Source organism: Neolamprologus brichardi, chromosome 1, assembly GCF_056152115.1.
Source record: "Neolamprologus brichardi isolate AB-2024 chromosome 1, ASM5615211v1, whole genome shotgun sequence".
In the NCBI taxonomy this organism is placed as follows: Eukaryota; Metazoa; Chordata; class Actinopteri; order Cichliformes; family Cichlidae; genus Neolamprologus; species Neolamprologus brichardi.
Window position 1 is genome coordinate 12,329,565 of NC_142104.1, and position 27,991 is coordinate 12,357,555.

A 27,991-nucleotide genomic window follows, 5' to 3' on the forward strand; every position below is an offset into this window, starting at 1 on the left:
CTTCCCTTCCCTTCCCTCCTTCCTGCTACACACAACGGGGACCCACCGTTGTAACTGTTTTTCCCATATTAAAATTAACCACAGCCACGTCGCCACCATAAACCGATTTTGGAATCAGGTGAGTTGCGCTTTTATCTTCCTTTGGAAATTACGGAGGGAACAGAAATGTATATGTGGCGCTGGAGCGTTGACTTGTCCGGCCCGGCGAGGCGGAGGAGGAGTATTTCAACCGTAACTTATTAAATTCCTCCTGACCAGGCTCGAAAATGTATGCGCGTTATGTGCGGCGATTTCACCGTCTGTGCGCTTTAGGCGACTGTCTTTCGGTGCGGCTTTTCACGCCGTGCCGAAAACAACCGCGCGATGTAGGTCAACAACTACAGCCAAAATGTCGTCTTTTCTTTTTTTACTTCCACATTCTCTCATGCCACAAACAGATGGCGTCGAGAGAGGGGGATGGAGAGAATGGGGAAAGAGGCGCATAAAGGAGTAGGGGCGACACCAGGCCACATTAGCCATCACTAATCTAGACCATGCACATGCACATAACCCACCCCGTTCGTGCCAAAGACGTCTTGCGGGCCTGTCTTCAACAAAGTTTTTGCCGTTAAGTTGTCGGGTCTTTCTTTTTAAAGATGCGGTGGAAGTTCTTTTTTGGACCTGGGGATGATGGTTTATTTTCAGTAGGCTGAAGTGTCGGCAGTGCCAGCGTTAAGATAAGGCTGGCCACTTTCAGCTCTGGTGTATGTAACGCACAGTCGAGGCCACATTTTGGTCACAACCCTGCGCAAAGGGGGATATTTCGACACCGCAAAGCACCGGGAAGATGCACTGCAGTAACCTGTAGCCAAAGCGGCTTGCCGCTGCTATGGGAAAGACAAGCTACCACCAGTTGGCTGACTCCTCCAAGGGCTGTCAGAGATCATTGATAGGCCACACAGGTATCCTCCACTGCACTAATGAGGTCAGTGCATCTAACACTGGCTTGTCAAGGGATGTGAAGGTACTGTAGGGCTGTCTCATTTGTGGCACTCTGTGCCATTTTCTGTAATGAAATGCAAAGCCAAAGCCAATAATCGTACTGCTGACCCCTTGCATACCTGCCATGCAGTGTCTAATCATGTAATGAGGAGGGTGCACTGCATGCAGCAAGGCAGCTGCATACTGTGCATACCAGTTGGCAGCTCAGGGCCTATAGATGTTCTCTGAGTCACTGCACTTCAGTGGCTGGCAGTAATTAAAAACATATCCTCCCCTTGCGGTCTAAGGGTCATCTAATTGATGGTCATTTAGAGGGAAATATTTAAATGACTCAGCAGCGTCCACTAAGGTATCACTGCTGTGCAGATCCTAATTCATGCTGCAGAACTTGCCATTAGCCTCTTTCAAAGTGATGAATGAGTGTCTTGAAATCATGCTTTGACTTACATGACTCAATCATCCCAGTGCCCACGGGAGAACAGGGCGTCAGCCGCCGCCGTTCACCTCAGCCTTCTGTACTGTTACTGTAGCCATTTCGGCTGAGCATCTTCAGTCAGTTTTGTCTTTCTGTTGTTTCTGCGCGAGCGTGTAAGTGATGTATGTTCAGTGTTTTCAGGTCGAGGAGTCCACTTCCATTGTTGTCTTTCAAAGAGTTTATCTGTTGGCTCCTGTTGTACTTTTTCCTGAACTGTCAAGCTGCTATAGTGGATGGCCAGTCATGGCCACATCGATTTCTGTGCTCTGCCTCCCTGAATGCAGTTTTGAGGCTCTTTGACTTCCCCAGTTTGATCATAACAACACCCATCTTTTTGTGCAGTAAGGCTTTTCAGCCAAATAATTTTGCTTGCAAAGTTATTATCTATTATCTCTGAGCTGGCAGCACACAATTGTTTTGTTTGTTTTTCCTATTTTAATCCCATATCTTAAACTTATAATATGCATACCCCCAAAATGTCAACATCAACAAAAAGCACAAGCAAGCAATCAACTTTTACCCGTAGAACTTAGGTCAAGTTTTAGTGTACTGATTTCACCAGTCACAAAATTGTAGCTCGTATTGTTTTCAGTGTGTGTGTGTGTGTGTGTGTGTGTGTGTGTGTGTGTGTTTGGCCAGGTGTTTCTTTGTCCATCTGGATGTAAGTGGTCAGATTTTGTCAAAATGATGTCAGTATGCATGATGGAGTCAAAACTTTAGAGGTGTGGTCAAACCAATTAGTACCGTGTGCTCCTATCATAATGCAGTAATTAGAACACATTGACGAGCATTGTTACTGCTGTGATCTCATTCAGTTTGGATTACGCAGTGATGAATTTCCCCAAGTTTGGATCGATAATGTGTTACTGCACTGCACTGCACTGCCGCTGCTGGTTTTCACAATCTGTGTGTTACTCAGGGGATCATAAGCCGTTCGTTTATGGATCATCATCAGCAGGGTAATGGTTGAATCTAGTCCAGCCGGTGCAAACAGCAGTCTTATTCCCCATAATCCAGAAAAAAGACAAATCCAGTCATTTTATCAGAAAATTAGATGCTTCTCTGGCAAATTAAGATAAATGAAAAATAGGCTTTTTCTATTTTCTCCTTCCGCTCTTTATCACGCTTTGGGAATACAGCTGTGGTAAAAGGTTTAGAATAGCTGATGATGGTGTCAGCACATTGCAGCGCTTCGCTGTGCTGCAGGCAGGGTTAAAAAAAAATGTTTCTCAAAGCACAAAGGCCTAATGTGTGGGGCCTGTTGGTAACAGCTGAACGACCTCCAATGTGCATTGCCTGCTTGTTTGTATGTCCTGCATGAGTGCAGTGTTTAGGCCTGTTTCACCACTACAATGCCCAGATCTTCTGGAAGAAAGCTTTTTAATTTTGGAATTGTTAAAAATAAAACCAGATGTAGGGTAACTGCATTACCAAAGCAAGCTGACAATTCATCTTTTAGGGCATAACTCATAACATAATTCATAACTTTGCATTACCAGACTGGTTGAAGTTTTGGCACGCTTGTGTTTAAATATTACACTTTAATGCACGACAGTTGTGGTACCTAATCTGTCTGTTTTTCTCATGATTGTGAACGGACCAAAAACCAGTGCTGTCAACTGTTATTTTCACCAGAAACTTTGCTACACAGCAGACAGAGAAAGGGGTATGGATTTAACCCTCGACTTGTCTGTGCCAGAATAATTATTTCCTCGTGCAAGTGGCATGGCTCGAGGGATTGCAGCATCAGTTTGTTAGTTCAGCCTGAAATATCTCTTGAATAATTGCATGGAATGCCGTGATTGTTTTTTTTAACACATCCAGAATCTCTTAAAGTTTAATCCTACTGCATATGGTAATCAAAAAACTTTTCCTGTTGGTTGTTCCCTAGATTCATCTTGAGAAATACTGGATGCATTGCTAAGATAATATGGTACAAATATTTCTGTTTCCCTCAGGATGGATGTTACTGTGGTAATCCACTAACTTCTCATATACGACTATACCCAGGTCAAATTTTTAATGCCCTTCACTGCCTTAGTTTATAAACAGATTCCTGCAAAATGCTACTGTGCTAAAAATAAATGGAGAAGTTGAGTGTTTTCTACTAGTATGCCTGTTTAACATCACTGTGCCGATGTGCAGAGCCAGTAGCCCGATTGAGGCTTTGGTCTTATTAGAGGAACAGTAACTGTCTTTAGCTGATAAATGTGTTAAAACTTGGAAAAACAACAAAAGACACGGGCAATTTTAATGCAGAATATTTTTTATCAAGCAAACGCCTGTTTTATGGAGTGCCCTCTGAAGGAGTTTTTAATAGACAGCTCCAGTATGTAATGCTTATTAGGTGCGAGTCATGCCTGTCAGTTTTGGTCTCGCTGCTGGTCTGGCTAAATGCTGTCCTTGCCAGCCTTTGCTGTGAAGTTGCTAAGAGTTGTCTGGTGAGTCCGTTTGGGCCTGCCAGTATACCCCCAATCATGCCAAATTCCCTGCATGAAAAAGATTAGCAGTGCTGAAGTTATTTTGCTGTAGTCTAGGATAACATGCTATTATACAATCCGTTAATTATTTTATGGTTGAATCCGTTTTGCACTAGTAAGTCTTTCCTCCTCTTTTTCTCTCTCTCTCCGCTTTCATTCTGATTGCATCCTGATTATTAGCCAGACATGAGCAGACCCATAATCATCCAGGCTGATGCTGTGCACAATCTGCAACTATATTCAGTGTTAGCGTTTACCATTCGGGTCTCTGCAAGCTTCTATTCGGTTAGCTAACCACCGCTCTTCAGCAATGCAGAGTGGTGGCCTAGTTCATGCCCTTTCAATGTAATTTTAGCTGTGTGTGAGTGTGCATGCATTGTGAACGCCGTCTATGTTTCCTGCTCCCTCATGCGCTTTTCTCTCTTTGTTCACTCCGTCTGTACGTCTTTAGTGATAGGACTGTAGTCATGACACACTAGCACAGCACTCTGGTCAGTGATGCTGTACTTTTACCTTTGGTGATGTATGTTTAGCTTCGCTGCACCTCTGTGGATGATGGTGTTGGCCTCAAGGGAGCTGGAGACAATACAGCCATTTTACAGTGTGGGTGTGATTGACACTTTGTGTTGCTCAGCCATTAGTGCAGATAAGTGGTTCAAACTGAGGAAATGTAGCTGGAGAACTGGATCCGAGAAGACAAGTTAAATGTCTTATGGATTATGAAGAATGTTAGGCCTGCTGGGTTTCGTTTTTGTGGAGAAGACAAATTATTCAGAGGTGCACATCGAGCATAAATGTTACCATATTTTTTTTCTCTACCTACTTGTTTATGGTGTTTATGGTAATTAATCAATTTTCTTAGAAGGAATTACAAATGAGTGCGTGACTCACACAAAAAGTGTGCAAGATGCTGTGGTCTATAAAGATAATTAATAATTCACCAATTTCCTGTCATTATTGATACTGTGTAAAGAGGGGAGTACTTGATAATGCAACAGTTCAACATAGAACTGCAGACATAAGACATGATATTGCCTGGTCACAAAACAGTTGGAGTCAAATGTGTTCTCAATATTGGAAATGCTGTTTGGTTTAGGTGAGAGTGCACCAGAGAAAAACCTGCTGTTTCATATGGACACAATTGGATATCACAGTGGAATGTAATGGGGACTGGCAGGTTAATGTCTGATTTGCCTGCATCTGTTACTTATGTTCTTACATGCACCTACTGTACACATGCACACACACAGACACTTGCCTGAGGTTGAATAGAGTGTGTTTGTGTGAGTGAAGAGTCTCTAGACGGTTGCAGCTAAGTTTCTTTTCATTGTTTTGATGTCCTCATCTGTTTCTTCAGGCAAAAGTCTCTGAAGCAAGGCCACAGCAGGAATCACATCTTCACATCTGATGCTAAAACGGCAGCAGAGCTGACTTTTTGGGCTAAATCCTTAAAAAGTGCTAGAGGATATAGCATCTTTTCCAGAAGTATTTAGTGCTGAGTGGCAAAACTGTTGGAGCTCATTTATGAGATCCCTGTATTATCCACGAGTGACAGTGGCGGGGCCATCAAGAGCCTTGTATCGGGTAGGATGAATGTTAGCAGTCTGAAAATTGTTTGGATTCAGCAAAGCATAAAGTTTGAGACAAGAGGAAAGGTGAAAAATGGCCTTTAAATTATTCTGATTTTATTTTTACAGACTCTAGGTGTCTCACTCAGTGTTTTTTGTGCTTTCTTGCTTCTGGTATTGGTAAACTTCCTGAACTCTGTGACATATGAATTCAAAAAATGTTTCATCAAAGCTCTTCCATTAAAGATGTTTCACTCCTCATGACAAATTGGCAGAAAATTTGGACTGTGCTTCACTTTTCCCATCACTGCTTACCCTAAAATATTTCTACACTCCCGACATCGCTCTTCCTTCAAATACCTGTTCATTTGTTGAAGTAATTTTGATTTGATTTTTCCTGTGGCAGTAAAGGATAGGATAATTATAAGCCGCAAGGCTTCAGCCTATTCCTTTTTCGGTTACTGTTTGATTGAGCACTTTTATGTAAAATAATAATCTGTTGTTGTTGTTGACCAAAATAAATATTTCACAATATTAAAAAAAGAAAATGTTATGCTGAAGCATGAAAGTACACGAGGAAAGTATTGGTGCATCCCTGCTAAAGACTAAACTCCTCTGCTGCTCCCCGGGGTAATGAACAGTTTGAAAGTTTCATGTCTGATGGATTAGTTTCATGTGTGTCCGGATGTATGTGGTGATATGTGCAGTGTTGTGCAAATCTCAGATGTTTGGGTTTTGATCAGTCATGTGCTGTCGTCAGGGAAGCGATTATCAGGGCCCAAAATTAATTCTGCAGCTTGGCAGTAAGCCAGACGTACCCCCACAGCGAAAAAGATCCGTCTTCAGGAACAAGAAGAACAAGTAGCTCTGCAGCAGACGCAACATCACAGTGTCAGTCTGGGATTGCATGAAGAGTGAAGACGGTGCGACCAGAGAACTGAGGACACAATCGGTTTCCCAGGCACCTTAAAAAATTCCACGCAAGTGCACCAACTGTAGTAGAAAAACTGCTGCTGGCAAAGAGTGGTTGATTTGGGGGTTTTCAGTTTGTTGGACATTGTATGGGTAATAAATGCAATTTATTCATAGCATAATTTTTTTGTGACTAAACATTTGCACAACGCTGTATATCTTCACACTTACGAACATATTTCTGTCCCCTCGGTTACCAGGTATCTTAGACAGTGACTGGGACAGACAATGACTCTAACAGATGAATGTAATAATAATAATAATAATAATAATGATGACGATAATAAATTCTAAAAAAAAATCAGATTACAGTTCCAAAATGTGCTGTTTAAGTCTCTGTTTCGGCAAGACCTTCTGAAGTGTCCTTGAGCAAATCGCTCAATCTCAGTCTCTTTTGTGGGGGCGCTGTTGTATCGGTAGCAGAAATTCACCTGGTGAGGAACAAGAGAAGAGAATTGACTTTAGGTTATCCATACATTTTTACTTTCTTTATATTCCATTTTGTACTTTCACTCATGTCTGAGTGGGACGGCTGGATCCTGATCGCCATGCTGCTGTGTGTTAAAGGAAATCTGTAGCAGAGATGTTGGACAAAGATGACAAGGAAGTGATGAAAAAGGGGGGGAACGGCAGAGAGAGGGGTGTATCCATAGAAACATGAAGAACGCGTGATTTCGAGAGAGGGGAGGAGAAAGGAGGGATGTAGTTTGAAAGTGTTACAGCTACAAAACACTGGAACAAAATGGTAGGCCTGCAGCAGCATTTATCTAGCAGCTGAACTGACTGTGTTTTCCCTCACACTTACCGGTAAGCTGGAAGTGCTGAATTATTTCACTGTTGTTAATTGAATTTGTAGGACAAAGGTGAAGTATAAAATGTAACAATAATGCTGATCTTTGCATGCGGGTTTATGTGCCGGTTTGTTTCTGTCCATATGTAATATATAAACAGACAAGCAAACACGGCCACGTTTTTCTCCCTATATCTCGTTTTTCTTTATTCCAGGAAACTTTTGGGTTAAAGGATCTTTGCTTGGGGTCGGTACAGTTTGACCTCTCGCAAATGGTGCAGGACGTCAGCGCTCACTACTTCTATCCTGCCGTTTTAAAATGGATTTGTCAGGTTCTGTGCGGTGCTCTCGTTTAATGTGCTGCATGTGTGTGCCTGTCAGACTGCTGACTGAACGTGAGGTTGAGGTTGATGCCGATATTTGTTTGTGTGGGTTAATACTAACGTTAACCTGCGAGGTCAAATGTTCGATGCTGCTGTCACTGTGTTTCAAACATGTCTAAAATGTCCTTTTAGGAGCTGCAGGCTTCTTAAATATGTCGCAAAAGATGACACGTTGCATCTCACGACTCATTTGAAATTGATGCTGGGAGATGAACATCAGCACGAAGTGAGAAATCGATGACCTCAAATGACGTAAACATACAGCTTAAACCACCGCTGCTAACCAGCAATAGTATGATTTCTTCATTATGTCAGCGTAGGATTTTTAGATATAATGATGATAATAATAATAATAATAAAACTCCTTTCATTAAAACAAAAAATGTGTGGCTTCTGTATAAAGTACATTGCAACGTGTTTACTTGTATAGGATCAGTGAGCAAGGACCAGCAACATAGTCAGTGTGTTGTCTTTGCAGGGTGCCAAAAACTGCAGTTTTGTGAGATGCCATGGGCGTCTAAAAGATGTACACAATGTGTCCTCTAGTTTGATGCCCATGGTGATATTGGAAAGCAAGAGTTCAAGTTCAAGTGATGGTGCTGGAGTTTAGGAGTTTTTTCATTTTGCTCTTTGTTTCTTTACGTTGGCTCTCACTGGTTGGTTAGGTTTAAACACCAAAGCTAAGTGGTTAAGTTTGGGAAAAGATTCTGGTCTGTGTTCTGTTTGCATATCAAATGATAATGTTTATCTGGTGCTTTTAGATGTTTTGGCAAGTGGCCCTTTTTAAGTGTTCCTATTTGATGTTGGGAATGAGACCCATGTTACTATTGTGAAAAATCAAGATTTTGGAACCTTTTTATTTTTGAACTAATGCTGATACCAGTGACACTTTTTGTGATATGTTACTCATTTTAAAATTTCTCCTACAAAATAACTCGGTACTTCTCTGTTAAGTTATTTTTAATTTTTTTAATTTTTTTAATTTTTTATATTATTTACGTGATTTTCCACACCAGACCAGCTGCCTCGGTCGCTGTCTAATCATATCTGCCATGTTGATTTTATAGTATTTACGTGCTGCAATTTTTTTTAATTTTTTTTTAATTTTATTTATTTTTTTTGTTTGTTTGTTTTTTGTTTTGTTTTTTAAATGGTTATGTCAGACTATTATTACGTATGGTTACATAACCAAATCCAAACAGATAATTCAGATTCCTCTTGTTCTAAAAGTTCTGCTTTATTTTTCTACACTTCCCCGTGCAGACAAAAATACACAAACAACAAAAAGATGGTCAAACAGATATTCATACTCCGTGTACCTTACTGCCTTAATATCACTTCAGTTTATAATGTTGGCACATAGCAATTATTATTCCTGGATAAACACTTGTGCTGAAGAATGTAATGCAAAAAGTAGAGGTTCATAATTCTCTCAGGTTAGACGTGATGCACAGCCTTGGTTTTAATGTGATCTACACTTTTGGTGATTTTATTTTTAATTTTTAATTTTTTTTTTATTCAACAAAACAAACATTTGCAGCATTTTTAAAAAAAAAAAATAATTCTTTGTATTATTTCTTAAGTCAGGCAGTTTCATGGTATATCACACTATTATTATTAATGTTATTTTGTTTACACTATTATTTTTCTTTTAGGACAATACAGAAAATGTAACATTTTAATGTCATAAAAAAGAAATGAAACCTTAAAAAAAACATGCTTGTTTGAGTTGGCGGTTTCTAAGACCATGAACCTCAGTGGTTTGCATGCATTATTTAGCTATAATTGCTAGACAGAATATGGGAACGGCTAAGGAAGACCTCACTCTACACAGCTTGTGTGTCTGACCATCATCTACTAAATATTGTCACACATCGATACTACCTTCTTTGTCTCTTATCCATTCTTTCTGTGGGTTAGTTGCCCCCTCCCTCCTTAACTTTGAATCCTTCCCTCTCCCTTAATTGTTGGTAAAAATAGCATGTGACTTTTGAATTCTGCCATCTGTTGGACTGAACATCAGTTATAGATTTACTTGTGCACCATTTTCCTTCAAATAGAAAAATGATTTTGAGTTTTCCACCTGTTGAATAAACGTAAGTCGCTGCTTGTATGAATCTTCTGTCATGGCCCTCGTCTCAAGTTTAGTTCAGCTCTGCTTTCCCTTCATCCAAAAACCCAAAACTGCATTACTGAAAACCAGTAAAATATGTGGCTTTACATTTTAGGTGGGGGGAAGCTATAGAACAGAGCCAGCTGTAGCACTTCTCACAGCACTGAGCAATCCATCCATGTCAATTATGCTCTCGTTCTGATACCCCCACCCCCATTCCAAATAAATTAACACTCCTGGCAGCAACTTTCACAGCTACATCAGGCACAAAATAAGGCATGCTTCTTATTAAATATGGTGCATTTAGCAGTAAATTGCCTGCCACAAATATTTGAAAATCATGTATTATTTATTTAAATACTCTCCTGCCCAAACTTTGCATTCTCATAACTGTGACAGTCGCTTCAGTGCATTTGGGCATCACTACACCTATGCATACAATCAAAGCGATAAGCAGTCCACTCATGGTGACAAAAATTTGGCTATAGATCCAGTCCTTATGACGTTACATGCTGCCATGGGGTACAAGGTAGGTTACACCACAGACAGGTCGCCAGTCTGTCACGGGGCTTGAGGTTGGATATGACACTCCCATCCATCCATAAAGCCACTTTCTGTTTCCTCATGTGTTGACTAAACGCTTGTTAGTGTGTCCACAGGAGAGCTGTGAAGTGTAGCTTTGTAACAAACTCAATTTTTGGACACAGATTATTCTGTTATCAGGAAAATTGCAGTTATTAGCCTATGTTGTCTGTTCCTCACCTGGTTCCCTGTGGATATGGGTGAGTTTTGATCACAGGTAAATGAGGTCACGTGTCTTCTTTTTAACCATAAAAAACATTTCTTGTCTTGGTCACAAGTTATTTTGGTTGATCTCTGTTCTCTTTTCTTCATCTGTTCTTTAATGTTATTGAAAGCAGCATCAGAGCCCCTCTCAGCTGTTAGCACACCCTCATGCTACATGTCTAGCCTGTCACTTGAGATGTAATTGTTGTTGTGTTGTATTTTGTTTTGTAACATATGATTAGAATTATGTGCAATTCATACAGGTTCCTTTCAGTACCCTTCACAGTGCTCCATTTAATCCACTCACTGATATAACGGTATCTGAGAAATGTATATCATGGATTTGAGTACATTTCGTATACCGCTCCGCAGTACTGCGTAAAGACCTTTTTAGTAAGGGCTGTGAACACATCATGGCATACCTGGATGGAGCTGTTTTTACCCCCCAGTGATTAACACAGGTGATAACTGCTGTCGGAATATTGTGTTACTGTGTGTGTTTGTGTGGCCTTGTGAACACCAACATGCCATTCTTTTTCTTCTTTTGCTGCAGCCATGTTTGTGAAACCACAAAACGGAGTGAGATGGGTTTTGTGCTCGTTCTCCCTCACTCGCTCCCTGTTTTTTTTTCTACCTCTTTTCTGTTTTTCTCTTTCCAGCTCTCTTCCCCTCCCCCTATTTCTGTTCCTCTTTCCTCCTCTCTCTCTCTTTCATTCTCCCTCCCTCCTTGTCTCTCTCTCTCTCTTGCTCTTTCTTTTCTTCTCTCGCTCTGGGTTTCCATCATACTTTACCCCTCCCTCTCCTTTTTGCCTCTCTTTCTTTCTCTCTTCCTCTCTCACGTTGCACACTGCCCCTCCCTCTCTCACTCTTTCTCGCTCTCACGTTGCTCCCTGCCCCATCTCTCTCTCGCTCCCCCCCCCTCCCCAATCTTTTCTCTGTCTCGCTCTTCTGTCTCTCCCTCTCTTTCTCTTGCCTCTCTTCCTCTCCCTCTACATCCTCCCCTCCCCCACTGGTGCCTCTCATTTTCTCTCTCTCCCCTCTCTCACTCCACCATTTCACTCACTCACTCACTCCCCCTCCCATCCCTGTTCTCTTTATCTCCTCCCCTCCCTCCCCCTTCAATCCCTCTTTCATTCCATGCAATCATCTGTTCTTTCTCTCTCTCTCTGCTTCCTCTATTACGCCCCCATTTTGTCCTCTGCCATTTCCCTCTCTCCCTCTGTTTTTCCTCCATGTTCTTTCTCTTTTGTTGTTTACCACACTTCCATGACATTTATGATACAAACTTTATAAAAAAAACATTTTTTTTTCTATCACAGAAAGAACGAACCCATTAGGCAGGGGAACAATTATATTTCTAGAATAAAACCTACACCTTGAACACAATACTCTCCTTCCCAGTCACACACATTTTGCACATTATCTTCTTATTTCACTCGTCCATCTGTGGTGCCATTTACCGTACTCCTCTTCGCCTAGTTCCTGTAATGACCTGGCCCGAATCTACCATTTTTACCCCAAACATGGTAGTGGTTGCTTCTCTTCGGTAACATTCAACAAGTGGCTTACTTGCTAGACTCCAAAACAACCCCAACTGCCAGTCATCATCCTCAATGGAACATAAACTACATTAACCAGGTGCTTTCCTCACCAATCAGGTTTAGGGTGGCCTCATGAGATGATGTGCTCAGCCATTGATGGTTTGCTGTGGTTTTATTGCATGTATGGGACAACTGATCTGTTTTTGTTTATATAGGAGGAGGATATATTTGAGTACGTAGAAGCTATTTTAGTCTGCACCGGTTCTTTTTTTGTACATGAACGACATGTAGTGTTTGTCAAAGTTTAGAGGAGGAGTATTATTCTGACCTGGCTAAATCATCAGAATAAAACCTGTGTTAGAAAGCATATTAAAAACAAATGTTCAAACAATAATCCTGTTTACATAACCTCTCAGACAGTACACGTAGTAGTAGTAGTAACAATAATTTTATTTTGGCACTTTTCAATACACTCAAGGTCACCTTACAGCATGAAATTAACAACAAAAGTAATATTAGGAGAAATTTAAAATCCTGAATGTAAAACATATTAAAAAACAAACAAACATGATTATAGTTGATATGGTCCAGCTGATAGAGGCGAAGCGATGCTGTGTTCCAAAGACGAGGCGAACCTTAGCTTCTGGCACCCGTGGTGTTAAGTCTGATACATGGAACAGTCAGTAGAGTGGCTGAGCTGAGTATATGAAGGAGTGTGAGGATGAAGAAGGTCTGAGAGACACTGGGGTTGTCAAGTCATTAAGCACTTTGAAAGCGAGGAGAAGAATCTTGTATTGGATGCATTGGCGAATGGGGAGCCAATGAAGCTGGGTGAGATTATGTGTAATGTGATCGGTGGACTTGGTGCAGTTGATGATTCTTGCTGCAGAGTTACGTACCATTTGGAACCAATTAAGCAATTCTTTGGGGAGCCCAGAGAGAATGGCATAGAGGGAATAATCCAAATGAAAGGTGACCAGGGCGTAAACTAGAACTTGTGTGCTGAGTTGAGAAAGAAACAAGTGTAGTTTCGAAATGTCACATAGGTGGAAGAAGGCTGAACCTGAGACATTATTGGAGAGGGAAAAGGCTGAACCTGAGAGGAAGCGTATTGTCCAAGATTATTCCAAGACTTTTGACACTTTTTGCAAAAGTGTGGACTTAAGAACCACCTATAGAAACAACAAAAAATAGACTTTTGATCAATTTAGGATCATTTCACCTTTATTGATGTCTAGTTTGAGCTGATTGATTATTTTCCCAGTGGTGATGGCCTGTAGGTCATGGCAAGGATAGAAGGGGGAAGAGAGGTGTTGGGTTTTGCAGAAATACAAAGCTGTTTGTCGTCAGCATAAAAATTAAACTTTATTGTGAGATTGGGGGGAATATTTTCAAGATAAAGAAGATAAATTCATAATTTGCACAGAAAGATATCTGAGGGATACCGTGTGTGACAGAGGCTGATGAAAAGCCTTATTTATTTTTTAAGTCTTGCCTTGAAAAAACCTTTTATGTCAGAAAGTCTCCTTGATTCCAATATTGAGCAGTTGTTGGCCAATATTGGAATGTGAAATGTAAAAAGTGGCACTGAGGTCAAAGAGGAGGAGGGTATTAAGAAAGCAGGTTTCTAGTGTGAGGAGATCAGTGGTGATTTTAACAAGCTGCTCCAAATATGTCTAGAATGGAATTGAAATGGCTTGGGTGGGTCTGAAGATGTGATGCCTCTATGCTTTCCAAAAATCAGGAAATGGATGATAGGCTGGAAATGGCCCTATAGTTATTTAGGTTGTTGGAGTTAGATGATGAGCATGTTAATTTAAGTTTTAAAATCTATGATTTTACAGCTCGTGGCTCAAATCGGTCAACAACCGGATCAGTTTCCTTCTTACTGGATCTTTGGTTCTCTCTCTCTGTTTTGTTTTTTTTGTTTTTTTAATTAATGAGATGAAAATCACTATTCGTTTTTACGGTAGGAAAGGTATTGGTTTAAATACACATTGCTTTAGTAAGAACACAGCTGTAGTTAGTGTAGCTACCAGTATTAACTAATTTGACAGCACTGTTATAAGTACATTTGCCAAAGTATCATATCATCATATCATTGTAGGTAAGATGCATTAAAATTCTTAAAATCAAAGCTTGTGGATCCACAGATTTGCAGCAGCAATGTGGAGTTGAGATCACTGCTAGCAAATATAGCCATGGCTCTTCAGTGGCTCTCTGACAGGCTCTGTAGGTCAAAGGCAGAGAGATCTGTCCAGTCCATGTTTGGCTCTGTCCCACCTTTTGTGTCTTTTATGTGAATATAGCCAGATCCACATCAAGTCTGGATGCAGTTGAGACAGACACCTGGCAGGATACATGGGAGAAGCCACGTTTGGTCAGATTTCACTTCCTGCTGCCATTTGATTTTATCTTTAGGAAACTGCGACTGTTGCTGAACAGGAAAAAAAAGCGTTCATTCGTTCTTGAGAATGCAGCTTGCACAAGAGGTTAGAAGATGCAGACTCTGTAACTCTTCCCCAAGTGTTTTGGCATTTCCAAATCTACATACCTTTGTGTTTTATATGTACTGCATCCTTTTTCATTTGTAAGTTTATTTGGCTTCACGGTTTGGTTTCTTATTATTTCAGGTCACAATTTCTCCTTAAGCATATCTCCCTGCCTCTGACCATCTTGCTTTTAAATGCTTGAACTGTGAACAGGGCCCAAGAGAGTAGGAGTTCTAGCTGAAGCAGAAGTCACACCCCTCTGCATTTTGTAAAACTGCATTCAGAAATCCTCCATTTAGTTTGTTCTTCATAGACAAATATATATCGCTAATACTTTTCTTTGCATATGTAAAGCCAAAGTCAAGTAATTTTAAAGTAACTGACGGTTTTGTTTAAGTTTAAATGAGCAACACGATCTTGCATTAATTCTTACTGTGGAAAAAGTGTGCAAAATGTTACATAAAGACTAGACTATATGCCATGATGCTCTGTGCTTGACTTGCATGACTGACAGGAAGTGTGCTGTAGCGTGACCAAAGGGAAAGTTAACTATTTTTGGAAAGTTTTATTTGGTAAATAAAAGCATGAAAATCAGTGAGGCTCAAAGTAGAGGCACCATAATACCTGCTCACTGAAGATTATTCTAAAACATCAATTGAACTTAAGCTAGGGAATGAATAATATGAAATCAGCTTATTATGGTAGCATATGAAAAAGACATACTTGAAGCATATCCACACAATATACCTTTTGCAGTTTACTTAAACAAGGGATAAGGGAAACAAAAATATGGGAAGTGATGGATCGTCTGTAACTATTTCTTGTGGACCTTTTATGTTCTTGAGTAATCACAGAAGTGTTAAATTTGTTAAATTACAGAAAACTGTGGGAAGATTTGTTCCCAGTTCCTTTAGAGTCCAAGGTGACATTTTGCAGAGAACCAAAATATGCTGATTTTTATCAGGAACATTTTGGATGTAGTCTTGTTTCTGATTAATATTGTCTTGATTGCCTAATCAGTTAATAAATTAATCAAACCTAATATGTTGTTTTTTTTTTTTTTTTCCAACTTTGCATATTTGTGTCTTCATTAGAGCCTGACTGATATTTTGGTCCCCTGATATTATCAGCTGATATTGGCCTATTATACAGTATATACACTAGCCAGACACTTCATTAGGTACAGCTTGATAGTACCAGGTTTTACCGTCAGAACTGCTATAATTCAACATGGTGCTGTAAACATTCCTCAGAGGTTTTGGTCCAAACTGACATCATAGCGTCACATAATTGCTGCAGATTTGTCTGCTGCACATACGTGACAGTAATTTCCCGTTCCACCACATCCCAAAGGTGCTCTGTTGGATTGAGATCTGGTAACTGTGGAGACCGTTTAAGTACAGTGAACTTATTCCCATATTCAAGAAACAAGTTTGAGATATTTTAAGATGATTTGAGCTTTGTGACACGTCATGTTATCCTGCTGGAAACAGCCATCAGAAGATGTGTGGTGGTCACAAAGGGATGGACATGGTAACAGTACTCTTTAATACTGTTTAAATGATGATCGTTGGTAATAAAGGGCCCAAAGTGTATCAAAAAATATCCCCCACACCTTCGCGTCACCTCGCCTGAACTGTTGATGCAGGGCAGGATGGATCTGTGCTGTAAATAGTATTGGTGGATAGTTCAATAATTATCTGAACCAAAAAATCTAGTATTGGTCAGGCATCAGAATTTATATCAAAGCTAAACTACAGGCATGAAAAAGGGTAACACTTTAGGTTTTCATAAAAAACACAGTCGCTGTACTTGGAGTGGTAAATGGTAAATGGCCTGTATTTGTATAGCGCTTTACTAGTCCCTAAGGACCCCAAAGCGCTTTACACTTTCAGTCATCCACCCATTCACACACACATTCACGGCAAACTACATTGTAGCCACAGCCACCCTGGGGCGCACTGACAGAGGCGAGGCTGCCGGACACTGGCGCCACCGGACCCTCTGACCACCACCAGTAGGCAACGGGTGAAGTGTTTTGCCCAAGGACACAACGATCGACACTGTCCAAGCCGGGGCTCGAACTGGCAACCTTCCGATTACAAGACGACCTGCCAACTCTTGAGCCACGATCACCCCAGTGAACTCAGATCGTCTCTGTAGACGTGTTCTGCGACAGGGGGGTGATGTGCGATTGATCTGATTGAAGGAAAGATTGTCACTTTTTATGGAAATGAATGTTGTGTACCCACAGTATGTTTTAGAGCAAACACTGCTTTGGCTCAAACACTCATTAATAATGTCTTCCAGTGTCTACAATTACAGTCATCTGTTGATTTATTTTTGGCAGCATCCACTGACTCACTCGTGAGATTTTTGCATATTTTAAAATTTAAATAAATTCTTGGAAAAATGATTACGTGATTGACAGACCCGTTTGTGTCTGTGATCAGAGTTTGATTGACAAAAACAGTGAGGTTGGTACCTTAGGCCCACTATTTTAGCCCTTCACGTGAATCGGTAAAATAACAGATTGGTTGATAATAACACTAATAGTTTTTTGAGTCCTCAGTCTTCGTGGACTAATACACCAGCACAAAGTATTTCCTGCAAAGTGCATACAAGACACAATGCTGAATGTAGGTTTTTATATGTCTGTCGCCCTTTTTCTCATTTCGCTTCATAATTTGCAGCTTTCGCGTTGTCTCGCTTTCATCATTGGCAGGATATGCATGACCACTGTGGACCGTGAGGCCACCGTCTCGCCGCTCAATATCTATCTGATCTCTCCACGCATCCCATTTCACTGGAGGTGCGGTGGTCATCAGATGACGTGAAAAGAGATGAAAGTTCTTCACACTTGAACTTTGACGTTTCCTCAGGCGTCAATCAGCAGCTCATTTTGTGTGTGTGTGTGTGTGCATGTGTGTGTGATCCATGGGACTGTTTGATGCATCATTTCAAGTAGAATAATATCTCCGTGCTATTCTTTTACTTTTCATTGCTTCTTTTTCTTTTACCGCATTCTGCTCCCATCCCCCCGTCTCCTTTCTTTTTCTCTCTCTCTTTCTGTCTCCCCCCTCCCCTCTCTTTTCCTTGAGTATTCTTTCCTTTCAGTCTCTCCTCCTGCCCCCCCCCCCGCCCCATCCATTTGCTCATCTCCTTGTCAGTCACCTTCCATCTCTTTCTTTCTCTCACCGTCTCTCTTCTTTCTCCTCTCTCATGTAACACGCTCGCATCCGAGACTGTGCACGAAACAATCTTCCAACACTTTCCCGTACTCGTAAACCTCACTTGATCAATGAGAGAGTGAAAAGATACAGAGGGGAAGGCGCAGGGATGCATGGATGAAACAGAGAAGAACTCAGCAGCAGATACAGGAAGAGAGACAGACAGGGATGTGCAGAAACAAAGATGAAGAATGACACACAAAGAAAGAAGAAAGGAGGGCGAGTTGCTTTGGCGGAGCCATAATTTCAGACGGATATGATGCTGATTTTGTTTTTGTTGTTGGTGTGTGCGTCTTGTGACTTTGAGATGACTTAACCTATTGATTACTGGACTGTCAAGGAACCTTGTGCATCAGTGCTGCGCCTGTGTATGCGTGTGTTTTTAAACCTACTGGCCACACGTGCTCATTTGGCTGCAAGAATATTTGGTTTGTTTAGTGTCTGCTCTGTGTTTGCGCTGGTGCGACCAGACTCGCTACCGAAACTGTGCTGAAGACTAAAGAGAAGGAGGCGGAGGGTAGCGTTAGCCCCGCCTCCTCACATCCCTCACGTATAAATAGGAGGCAAACGTAGTCTATTCTCACTCAACACTCGCACTGAAGAATGAGGTCCTTGAAGCACCTGAAACCTCACAGCAGGAGGAGCGTGGTGAGTTCACTGGCTCTCGCTCGTAGCATGTTAAGTGGTAGTTTGCTGAGGTGGTGGGCAACGTGGGTTTGATCCCGGCAAAGCTGAAATAATACAGATAGAAAACTGCCATCAGAGATGCTTTGATTGTATCTGGTTTTCTTTTGTTTGTAAAGTTCCTTTCTGTGGAGTCTTTTTTATTCTAAATGAAGAGCTTCCACTTGCATTAACTTATCGCAATCTCTGTTTGAGCTTTTTTTAAAAAAAATCTTTTTCCCAAACTCTTCTTCGGTGTCATCTTTTTGTCTTCTTCACTTTTTGTTTTTATCTTTCATTGAGTGTCTGGCTTTCATTTTGGCATTTTCCTTTCTCCTTCTGTCTCCTGGTTGCTCACTGCCTCTCCCTCCCTCCCTTTCCCTCTGTCTCTACATGTCTTTCTTTTTCTTTCTTCCTCTTGCTCTCTTTTGCCTGCTGCCTCACACTCACCCTCTCACTCTTTCACTCAGCCTTCTCCTCCTCCCCCTCCCTCTCTTATGTGTGTGTCTCTCTCTCAGCCTTCCTCCTTCCCTCCTGCCCACCCCCCTTCTCCTTATCTCTCCTTCACTCTCTCTTTACCTTACATTTTCTCCTTTTTTTCTTTTTTTCCCTCTCCCTCCTCCCTTTCACTAGACTCTTGCATGCTCTAAGCTCTCACTCGCTCACTCTTTTTCCTGCTTCTCTCCCTCCCTCCATCTCTGTCTCTGCTTCTGTTCTCACTCTGCTCTCCAGTGTTTTTGTCTTATCTCGTGCTTTTCCATTCTTTTTTCATTTCTTAATCTTGCTCAGTTTTCATTCTTTTCTGTTTTTTTCTTGCACTTTGAATGTGTGTTTGTGTGGAGATCAGTAGGCCATCTAATCCACCACCACTCACTCACACACACACACACACACACACACACACGCACACACACATCATGCATGGTTAGCACGTTGGATTAGGATGCTGTCTTTCATAGTTCCTGTCTCTCCAGATCTGAAGGTTTGTTTTTGGACACTGTTCATTCAGGTTGACTACTTGTACTAGGAAGAGTGATTTGGGGATAGATTTGCCTCAGTGGGAGGAAATGTTGTCTGCTTTTGCGCATCCTTTCTAGTGATGTAATAAACAGCTCCTGAAAATCAAAATTGTTCCCTTACCTTTTCCCCTCTCTGTCAGCAACTAGCTCAAAGAATCTGATCAGATGAGTCTCACCACCTTTTCTTCTTCAGTAGCTCATTTTTAATGGAGTGGAGGATGGTGCACAGTAGTTCACATTGAAAACATAACTTCCTGCCTTTATAAAAATTTACACTGAGCTTGATTTGTTCCCCTCTATAACACTTGCCAATAAAAAACATTAAAATGCTGATCTCTTTACAAACGGTTTGTCTCTTTCCTGTTCCAGGAGGAGGCGAGCCGGCGCCTGGGTAGATGTGAGCCCAAGGTAATGGCCAGGCTGGTGGACATAGGCACACAGACAGATCCAGTAGTTGTGCTGTCCTTGGCCCAGGCCGCCGTGCTAGGTCTCATCTCCCAGAATGAAGTATTCGGAGCTACCATTGCACCAAACGGCTTCTACACTGGTGAACCAAAAGAGTCCCCTGCACCCCCAGTAGACGGAGTTGACTACGAGTACGCAGACCAACTTATCGGCGCCAACGGAGATTATCTTGGAGAAAACTTGGGAGAAGACGGTCAGATGCAACCAAGCTGCAGCCAGCGGCGGTGGCAGCAGGGGCCGCCTCAACATCCAGATGGGAAAATGGTGGTCCCCGATCGTCATGGCCTTCAAGCAGGTGACATGTCCTCTTCCCACGTGAAAGGGGAAGGGATGAACTCTGCAATGTCCTCCTGTGTCCACATGCTGAACAATATGGCTCCCAGAGGTGGTCTGGTTCAAGTAGATCCGGCCACCCTGAGAGGCACCAACAAGAACTGTGCAGAATGTGAGCGGGAAGCTACAAACCAGCAGCAAGCCAACACACATGTCCACCCTCCTCCCCCCCAGGTGGCCCACAGGGGACCGGAGCAGGGCCACAGAGGACTGCAGGGCCAGCGCCCGATGGGGGGCCACGGTCGAGGTGGTAGAGAGGATGAAGAAGAGGTAGAACACCAGGGGAACACAATGATGAAACCCACACAGCAGGAGGAAGCTATCAGCAGCTACTTCCAGACCAGTGAAGTGGGAAGCTACGATTCTACAGAGATGGGAATGGGGGGCGAGTATGAAGACGGCAGCCAGAGTATGATGTGGACAGACGGGAGTGCGGCAGGGCAGCACCCCCAGCCTCCACACCCCCAGCCTCCACGTAGACACGGTGGCCGTAGAGTAGACCGGCTAGATATCAACATCCAGATTGATGAATCCTACTGCGTAGACGTGGGAGACGGTTTGAAACGCTGGAAGTGTCGCATGTGTGATAAATCCTACACCTCTAAGTATAACCTGGTCACACACATCCTGGGCCACAACGGCATCAAACCGCATGCCTGTCCACATTGCGGAAAGCTTTTCAAGCAGCCCAGTCACCTCCAAACCCATCTGCTAACCCACCAAGGTACGCGGCCTCACAAGTGCACAGTCTGCAAGAAGGGCTTCACCCAGACCAGTCACCTGAAGCGACACATGCTGCAACACACCGACGTAAAGCCCTACAGCTGCCGCTTCTGCCGCCGTGGCTTCGCCTATCCCAGCGAACTGCGAGCGCACGAGGTGAAGCACGAACGAGGCCGCTGCCACGTGTGCTCGCAATGTGGCATGGAGTTCCCCACCTATGCTCACCTCAAACGCCACCAGACCAGCCACCAGGGCCCCCACACCTTCCAGTGCACCGAGTGTAATAAGTCTTTCGCCTACCGTAGCCAGCTCCAGAACCACCTCCTGAAGCACCAGAGCCCGAGGCCTTACACCTGCTCCCAGTGCGGCCTGGAGTTTGTGCAACTCCACCACCTACGTCAGCACTCGCTCACCCATAAGGTATCGGACTGCTCAAGTTGCACATGTGCTGTAAATGTTACCTGTAGATCAGTATTCAGCAGAGAGGTTTTTTTTTCTTTTGGCTTGTACAAAAATATTGAATGCTTTGATTCTTTTTTTTTAAATAGAGAGTCAAAACAAACGAACAAAAAAAAGATAATTTGCATCTGCAGTTCATATATAATTCACCTTAAGCCTTGGGTGTAGTTAACAGATATGAGGATCCACCTATCTGGCATCCTTTGTTGTCTTTGTCAGATTCATCTTGTTACAAAAACGTATGATTTTTAAGGTCAAAATAGAATCAACGTATCTGTCTAATATAAGGAATTTAGCACCTGGATTTAGTATGCTTATAAAAAATAACAGCTGGTAGAGGCTTGAGCCCCCACCTGCAACCACGAATTGGATAAGTGCAAGAAATAAGATGGATGGATGGGAAAAAAGAAACTATTCCATCAACTTGGTAATGTTAGACTTTTCTGTGTGGCTTTTTTTTTTTCATTCATTTGAAATTTTTAATAATGTAGTGCCAACAAGTCACGATGAGGAAATGTATTTTTCTTTTTTATATTGAGTCACTTTAAGTGGTTAATTGCCCAGTGAATAGAATAAACTCCATGTGGGTCATAGAAACAAGAAGAAAATTGAGTTTCTAGCCTTGAATATTTTTTTTTTTAATGGCAACAAAACCAAGTCTGAGTTGTTAAACAAATAGTATCAATTCTCATGTAAAATATGTTTTTGTTGATGCCATTTTCCCTGTGCAAATGCTGAGAAATCTTTGCAAAGGCTTCATCAGCAGTTAGAAACACAGTACTTAATCAAAATGGTGAAAAATCAAAGGAAATTAGAAGCATAGTAGAATTATGCAAATGTTGCATTTTTGGAAAGACCTTCAATCTCCTTGTCACGCTTTTTCAACCGTTGCTGTTTTCCACACTTTCGCACAGGTGGGGAAGAGAGAGATGAGGATGCGTCGGATTACCTTTTGCCTGTATTTGTGATCATTCTTGGTTATTCTAAAATCAGTTCCTTTTGAACGAGACTTTTTTTTCCCGCCCCAACTTTTAGCCATGCCTAGTGGGTGAAGGGATAGAAGATAGCTGACAGATAGAAATCCCACACGGTGACAAATGAAAATGCTGTGTTGCTAGGGACGGGCTCAAATGTGCTTTCTACTGGGGGAACAAAAATCCAAAGCCACGTTCATCATCAAACTGAAAGTGATGAGAGCAGTGAATGTTCTCAGTGGAGAGAGAATATTCTCTTTTGTGGCTTGTTTGAGCTGGTTGTTGAGCTGTTCACTGCTCCCCCTGGTGGATAACGGCAGCTCAACCCATTTGCCGTGCAGACAGTGGGCGGACGGACAGTCTGCCAGATTTGTCTGCTTATACAAACACTGTCTCTCGACCCACTAGTGTCCCGTAATACATATTTGTTCCTCGCAAGAGCCTTGAATCCGCTCATTCAGTCGCAGGTGTTTGTCTACTGACACTGACTGCAGAGTGGAGTGCAGGAGGCAGCAGCACAATCATTGAGACAGGCCTCAAGGCCTTAGATGACAGTTGTCTGCTCCTGTGACCCACTGCATGTGTTTGAGAACGTTACAGCAGCTGAATAAAGATCATACAAAGGGCCTTTTTCCTGTATTCTAGTGATCTCCTTTGGTACACCTAAAATGGCTGCCATAGATTTTGATATGGTTGGAGGAATGAGCAATAACTTGCAGGCAGGATTAAAATATTGCCCTGACACTGTATGCAGGATGGTGACTCTTTGGCCACCCTGTTTTACATGAATGTTAGACTCTTGCTGTTGTTTTTGTAGGTAAAGTTGTATAATTTAGTTACAGTTGAGCATATTAATCCAGCTCTTATATATTTTTTACATTAGTGGATGTTTGCATGAGGTCAGCGTATGCACAGGTAATCCTTGTGAGCCAAAACTCAGGTTAAATGTTGTTTCAGACAGATACTCTTGGATCTGTATCAGCGAGAGCCGATATCTTTACTTAGGTCATCTTAAGCACACACCTCTGTCTGTGAGCACCAAAGCCCCGCCCACCTGCTCTGTGACCCTTCTGTTTACAAGGGCCAGCAAATCGGAAGAAGTGGCTTGTTTCAGACGCTGGCTATCAGCACCAAAGTCCAGCGTGAGATAAATTTAAATAGTTTTGTATTACGACACATACAAAGCTATTTTATTATAGTCCAAGAATAACATTATTAGGCTGGAATAGCATAGGAGCATAATAGGTTCTCTCTCAGCCACATTAACCTTTTTTTTTTTCTTTAGCTGATATTAAAAGTGTTAAAAAATATGCTGACTGCTCAGTAATTTTTCTTTCCTTTGGTAAAAAATGTAAGAACATTTTGTCACAATGCAGATTTAAAGATAGCCTGGAATGTGAAACTCACACTGAATCTAAAGACATGTGTCTGCGTGCTCAGGTTTGGGTGTGTTATGACTTGGAAAAGCAGTGAGCTTTTAGACCCCACACGTTCAGATTAATCAGTACATCTGCCAACGTCTCACACTCTTGGAAGCAAACAGAACAGCTATTGCTGTATTTGACTGATGGACCTTTGTCTTCTCTTTGCACTCTGCAGGGGATGAAAGGCCACAAGTGTGACGTGTGTTCCCGAGAGTTCACCCTGTCTGCCAACCTGAAGAGGCATATGCTCATCCACAACAGCGTCAGGCCCTTCCAGTGTCACGTTTGCTTCAAGAGCTTCATCCAGAAACAGACCCTCAAGACCCACATGATCGTCCACCTGCCTGTGAAGCCATTCAAATGCAAGGTGCGTATTTTAACTCCCGACTGATAGCAGAGTGTGCAGGGCTGTTTAATTAACTGGCGTGAAATTAGTTGTGATGATGCATTTTTAGTTTCTATCGATTTAATTTAACGTAATAGGATTATGAGGGAGAAGAAAGTGCTCCTAGAAAGCATCTCATAAGCGTCTTATAACCTGATATCAGTAAGTTTTCTAAAATTAAATGAGAAGAAAATCCCAGACACGAGAGGCCACTATCGCCAGGCAGGATGCTTTTATCACATCTGGTATAAGTTTTTTCTCTGTTTATATCAGTGCACCTAAATTATTATTTTTTTTTTGTATACTTTTTTTCCAGGTTTGTGGCAAGTCTTTCAACCGAATGTATAACCTTCTGGGTCACATGCATCTCCATGCTGGCAGTAAGCCCTTCAAGTGTCCTTACTGCACCAGTAAGTTCAACCTGAAAGGAAACCTCAGCAGGCACATGAAGGTCAAACACGGCATGGATGTCTCACCAGAAGGACAAGGTTAGGCTCACTTTTTTTTAACATTAATATCAACCTTACTTTCTGTCATATGCATTTACTGTGAAAGGGATGGATCCTTATATTAAAAATGGCCAAACTTTCACATGTCATAGAACAACAAAAATGTTGCGCCTTTTTTACAGTTATTTTTGCGCTAATATTGGATAATTATTTACAGATAAGCACATCAGCCAGGTGTTTTATACTGTTTCAAAAGTGGATGTTTGCAGAAGGTTCAGTTAATGACATCAGTGCATGTACAAGTAATCCCATATGAGCCAAAGCTCAGGCTTCACACAGCTCCCAGTGCTGTTCCAGTCTTTTTCCTACTCTTGAATCTGTGTCAGTGAGAGCAGATATCCCTAAAATGGTCATCTCAGGCACACAGCTGTGGCTGTGAACACTTAAGTCACACACACCTCCTGTTCAGACCTTCTGTTTGCATCAGGCCACAAGTCAGAGGAAAGTTGCCTAAAAGCAAGAAGATCTGAAACAGTTTTTTTCAAATGCGGGGGACACCAAAGCCCAGTATAAGATAAATGAGGATTATTTTAAACTATGAATGCAAAGAAGAAGTAGAAATATGGAGCTGTAAGTGAGCTTTATGCATTATATCCATCTGTCCAACCACCTATTAATCTTCCATTTATACAAAGTCAGCTCATGGTGGCAGCAGGCATTTTAAATGTCCTCCCTAGCAACACTTTCCAGTTCCTCTTGGCATGTCCTGAGTCATTCCCAAGCCAAATGAGGTTTATCATTTCTCCACTGAGTTCTGGGTCTACCCTGAGATTTCTTCCCAGTTGGGTGAGACCAAGCAACCTCCAGTGGCTTATTTAATACTTCCTCCACAGTCTGTCTCTAAGGTTAGGGAAGCTCGTTTTAGCCGCATGTATTTGCAACTTTATTTGGTCATCAGCCAGATCATGACCATAGGAGAGGGTTAGAACATAGACCGATCGGTTCAGCCTAAACAGTTAACTTTTGGCCCAACTCTCTGTTCACCATAACAGTCGGGTACAATTCCTGCATTACTGGTGTCACCATACCAATCCAGTGCTCAAACTCACACTATGCTATTTTGTTTTTCTTCTTTTTGCTGTAGACATGTATTATTTGACTCATTTCTGCTTGTTTCTACTTGTTTTGAGTCTAAGACATAAGATTAATTCACTAATGCAATACGTTTGCAAGGCTGAGATCATTACATTGTCCAGGATTAGCTCAGAGGTGCTAAAAACCTCACTTTTCAAATAGATGGGAGTTGGCTGGATGAGCGTCATGCCATGTACTTAATGATCTTTCCTTATGTTGCCAATGTCAGTCAATGCCTTTTTGTATTTTCCAGAAGTTCTTCCAGAAATGGACAGCCAGGGGGAATATGAAGGACAGAACTTCACCTTTACAGCACCGGACAGTATGGACAATGGTGGCTCCCAAAACCTCACTAAACTCACTACGGCAAACATGGAGGACATGGAGGAGTATTACAATTTTGGAAAGGATACAAGCAGCTACACTACACCTTGAGTGGTGATGGACCAGAAAACTTTCTTCCTTTTTTTGTTTCTGAAGGCAGAAGGAAATTACAGAATTGTTGTTGAGACTTTGGGAGACTCTGGGAAAAGGGTTTTCATTTAGTTTTGGCCTCCTTCCAGAAGCGCCAGACTTGGGGGACTATGATGGGAGGCCAGGGAGGAGGAGGAGTGCTTCAAAGGAGACGTTTCAACTCTGTTGCTTATAACCGAGACACTAAAACAGTTGACACGGTGTGAAGCTCTTCTTTTGGGATAACTACGCTTACCGGCTCAGACTCTCACTGGTGGACAGTGACATCTGTATGTTGTGTGTATGTATCAGTTATTTGAAGAGGAAAAAAAAAGAAAAAAGTTGCAGTTGCAGAGCCATTGGTTACATTTAATGTGATAGAAATTTGTTTGCCATTTTTGTCATTCACAACCAATGTATACCCTCATATTTTTGACTGAAAGTGCCAGATAGAGACATTTTGCAACTAAGCTTCCACAGTGTCAGCTATTTACTCACTGTATATCGAAGTTTTGATACATAGTCACAACATATTCATAGGTTTGAATGCTCTTAGTTAACAACTCCTAATTGTAGTTGCCCGTTCCTGCCTATTCCTCATTTGAAAGTTCAGACAGGTCTATCTTTAAGTGCATTTGTACTTTTTGCACATGACATTGTAGCCTTTTTTTTTCTTTTTTTAAAAAAAAATCTTAGTAGGGCACCGACTACCAAAGTTGCTACTGTCTCATGTCGGCTACAACCAGAAAACAAAACTGCCGGCATGTAAAGCCCTCTCACTGTACAAATGATTCTGCAACATGCAGTGTGTTTACCCATCTTTTTTGTTTCACATGGTTTAGCTTTGCATTAATAATCTATCCCGTGTAGTGAATATACTGCTCTAGGTTTTGAATTACTGAGTGAACAGAACAAAAAGCACTTTTTCATCGAAACCTGTCATTTTTTCTGTGAAGGCGGTCTTCAGAAAGAGTGAATTCATTTGCCTCAAGGAAGAAGAGCTGGGGATGGAAGATAAAATCTTCCGACCCCTTATAAAGGCAATATTATTAAACATAGTTATGCTTTTTCAATCTTGTTTTGTTTTGTTTTGTTTTTTCTAAACTGCTGTTTACCTAAAATGGATATTTCATGGTTGTCAGTTCAAATACGAGTTGCAGAATGAGCAGTTTGAGCAGAGAATCAGCAGTTTGGGTTTTTATTTGTAGTTTCAGCACTCTTAAATCCAGGGCTGGGTCCACTTTACTTTTAATTCAATTTATTCAGAAATATTTTCCCCATCATGGGGAAAGTAGCATGAAAAACAAGAGATGACACAAACCGAACCTGTGCATTTAAAAGATGAAAATAAATTATTTGGAAGTCGTGCTTGCTTAGATTTTGAAATGATTGAATTAAAAGTGGACTGACACAGGTCCTGCCACTCAGAAATTCTGTTTAGGGGAAGATGGATAACTCCCCCTGTCCTGCCATGCAGGTCAGCCTTGATATGCACACTAAGCCAGAGGAATGGTCTACTAGTTCTTTTTTTGAGATGAGAAATATTAAACTGAGACCTCATGGAAATTGACCATGAATTATTTAATAAAGGTTCTCTAGTTTAAGTGATGAAGACTGGTGTTTTAATCCATCACTATCTAGTGATACACCCACTTTTCGTGTACGACCTCAACAAATTTGACATTGTTTTATCATTATA

General features: G+C 41.7%; 1 protein-coding gene across 2 annotated transcripts; it reads left to right on the forward strand.

Moving 5' to 3' along the window:
- Positions 1-27,896, forward strand: znf710b (zinc finger protein 710b). 2 transcript variants are annotated; one of them, XM_087830477.1, is made up of 5 exons: positions 1-118; positions 19,863-21,434; positions 24,047-24,238; positions 24,573-24,744; positions 26,093-27,896. In XM_087830477.1, the coding sequence occupies exons 2-5, from the start codon at positions 19,905-19,907 to the stop codon at positions 26,272-26,274; spliced, it is 2,076 nt and encodes a 691-aa protein (XP_087686603.1). In that variant the 5' UTR covers positions 1-118; positions 19,863-19,904; the 3' UTR covers positions 26,275-27,896. The 2 variants fall into 2 exon arrangements, with proteins under 2 accessions (XP_087686603.1, XP_006779911.1); XM_006779848.2 differs by lacking the exon at positions 1-118 and adding an exon at positions 18,403-18,459.
- Positions 27,897-27,991: the final 95 nt, after the last annotated feature.